The 2,994-nt window shown below is 30.6% G+C and overlaps 1 protein-coding gene across 1 annotated transcript; it reads right to left on the bottom strand.

Moving 5' to 3' along the window:
- LOC120255788 (protein TILLER ANGLE CONTROL 1-like) lies at positions 1-2,668 on the bottom strand. The gene is made up of 5 exons (XM_039263562.1): positions 2,508-2,668; positions 2,346-2,418; positions 1,627-2,237; positions 1,251-1,387; positions 1-266 (listed from the first exon to the last, which is right to left on the bottom strand). Exons 1-5 carry the CDS (start codon positions 2,517-2,519, stop codon positions 236-238), a joined length of 864 nt encoding a protein of 287 aa, XP_039119496.1. The 5' UTR covers positions 2,520-2,668; the 3' UTR covers positions 1-235.
- Between the last annotated feature and the right edge of the window lie 326 nt (positions 2,669-2,994).

Raw genomic sequence — 2,994 nt, 5'->3', positions numbered from 1 at the left:
TTTTTTAAAGAGAACTACACAAATTAAGCACTCCTTTTCAACAAGTACTTTACAAAAGCTTAGAACACAACATTAATACTCACCAAAATAAATTAGAAAAAAACAGTAAAGAATCTAAAGATTCATCATCATCAAACACATGGAAAAGCAAATCTAAATGAAGGCTTAGTAGTTTGTACTCAAAGATCTTGGTTCACTTTCCAATTAGATCCAATCCCATACATGGCTTGATTCATCACCCAATCTGATGAACAGCTTGATCCCTCCTGCATGCATTGCATCACCATGTTATTCTTCTTTCAATTGTAGCTACTTTTGCACACTAGCTTGGTCCAACATATCACATCAACAACAATAAACTTACATCTATATATATATTGATTTAAAAAAAAAAATTGGTTGCCACTCTTGCAACAGTAAAGTTAATATTTTATTTCTTGCATAATTTATAGGTGGAGAGTTTGAATCTATATGGGTTTATTATACTTATTTTTTACAAAATAGTTTTATTCAGGGAAAAAATCAGATTGTAAATCAGATGATTTTTTTATTATCATATATTTATATGATATATTTTGAACCAAAAAAAGTTGGTTCTACTGGAGAAAATAATAGGACTATAATTCATCTATGTTTCAAGAATTAATCTGTATTTTCTTAAATGGTCTATATAATTAGTGGAAAAATTTATTATTCTAAATGTTTTGTGTGATATATTGTTCATTATTTCTTCTTTTATGTATCTCCATATTTTCTTTATTTATTTTTCATACATTTATCTCAAGAAACATGCATGAACAAAGTTGTTCCCTAGACTTGAGTGAAATAAAATATTGTTTTCATTAGTTAAATAAACAAAAAAAAAACATTATTTATTGAAAAAAAGGTTACTTTAAAAAACAGCATGAATGATAAACCCTAATTATAATAACGATATGATAAAAAAGTTTTTCCTAAAAATACTTAATATATAGTATTTATTTTCATATATTTATATCACAACAACAAACATATATACATTCATACGTAAACATGAATGGCCGTTCCCTCGAAATCCATGAAGTAAAAAATTATTTTTATTGATCAAATAAACAAAAAAAAAATCATTATTTATTAAAAAAAATGTAAAATTAAAAAAACTGCATGATTAATGATAAACCCCAATTAAAATAAAATAAATAGACAGTTAAAAAAGAAAAAAAAATGAAGAAAATATATGGAGAAATTAAAGTATATATGATGAAGCTCACCATGGATGTTCTTCAATGTCTTGATTAATTAGACTTATCTTCTCCATCTCTTTGGACATCAGAGACACAGTTTCTGTCATTCCATTTACCACCATTTCCGGATGGACCTTCTTCTTCTTCATCATCCTTGTGATCAGCTACCAAATCCCCATGCAAAACCAATAAAAACAAAAAATAAAATCACTAACTCTTCATTGTACATTGAGCCTTCATGCATGTTAGTCAAATTTAGCAATACTTCATGTGAATCTTGGAATTCTAACTCTCCCCCACAAAGGCAACAAACACCCTTAGCTCACTCCCATGAAAAAAAAAATAAAGTAATGCATGCATGAATGAATGATTGAATGAGTGTATGAATGAATAATCATCTTACTCTTTGCATCTTCTTTGTTGCTTTAATGGTGGGTTTTGTTTTTCCCTCAACAAGTGAATTCTCTTTGTTCTTATTCATTATCATCAACATCTTCTTCTTCTTCTTCTCATCTTCTTCTGTTGGTTCTTTATTGATCTTCTCCTTCAGAGGACTAGTAATACTCTTGACTTTCTTCGGGGAGGCATCAGAGGCGGCGAAGAGATCGGCAAGAGTAGTTCTTCCCTTTTCACTCCTCTCCTTGTCCTCCTTCAACAATGGTTCATCCATGAGCTCCTTTTGATCACAATGCTGGTCTTGTTCTTTCATCACCTTCACCACCACCTTCTCATTTTCCTTTTCTCTAAAAGATGACCTCAATGACTTGCTAACACTTAGTGGCACCATTGCCACTTTGATTTCCACTTGTTCCACTGCTTCTTGTGAAACATTTTTCTCATCTTCTAATTTATCATTGTCATACTCTTGTTGATGTTTAATTAATGGAGAATGATGGTGGTGTATGTCTTGAAGGCCTAGTGTGCCAATGGTGAGAATGCCATCAAGAAGCACATTGTGGAGAAGCAATGCTTCTTGATCATTAGTTTCCATCTCTTTCCCATCAGCAAACACATCTAATTAAATTAAAAGGGGTCATCAGAATAATTAACCTTAATTAACAAATCATCAACAAATTAAGGAAGCAAGGAAATTTATTAATCAAAAGTTAAAATTAATTAAACCTGGTGGATGCTTATGAGAAACTCTAGAGTACACAGTGTTTGGCTTCATCTTCCATTGCATCCAATTTAAGATCTGTTAAACATATATGCAACACTAACATTCAGTAAATAAAAATAAATAAATAAATAATGTTAATACACTTGCATTGGCTCATCATGTACCTTCATGGCCATCAGAGAGAAATTAATTAAAGGAAGGTGGTGAGTGAGAGAATTAATATTAATGTTGAAGAAGAGTGATGGGAAAAAGAGAATGAAAGAGAATGGGGTCTTATAGAGAAGAAGTTGTGGAAGAGAGCACCAACGAATGGGTCCCTTGCATAGTTGGCAATGGCTTGGCTAGATTGGAACAAGAAGCACTCTTCTTATTGGAAGGTTTATATCCAATGAGATTTATCTTCATGGCTTTCTCTGCCTCTAAAATTCTTTTGAGTTTTTTTAATCATCTTGTCCTCTTATACTATAGTCTCAATGATTTTTCTAATCAAATCATTGAGACTTTGAATCTTTTGAATAGTAATAATAATACTAATAATAAAAGAAAAAGATTAATGGAACATAGAAAGATGCTAAACTAAAGTTAAGTGTTGAACATGATCACACTTATTTGTTATAATTATTATCAAATAACGAATCCAAGAGCAGAATA

Source organism: Dioscorea cayenensis, unplaced genomic scaffold (assembly GCF_009730915.1).
Source record: "Dioscorea cayenensis subsp. rotundata cultivar TDr96_F1 unplaced genomic scaffold, TDr96_F1_v2_PseudoChromosome.rev07_lg8_w22 25.fasta BLBR01001193.1, whole genome shotgun sequence".
Taxonomy (NCBI): domain Eukaryota; kingdom Viridiplantae; phylum Streptophyta; class Magnoliopsida; order Dioscoreales; family Dioscoreaceae; genus Dioscorea; species Dioscorea cayenensis.
This window is presented reverse-complemented; position numbering and strand designations above follow the sequence as displayed.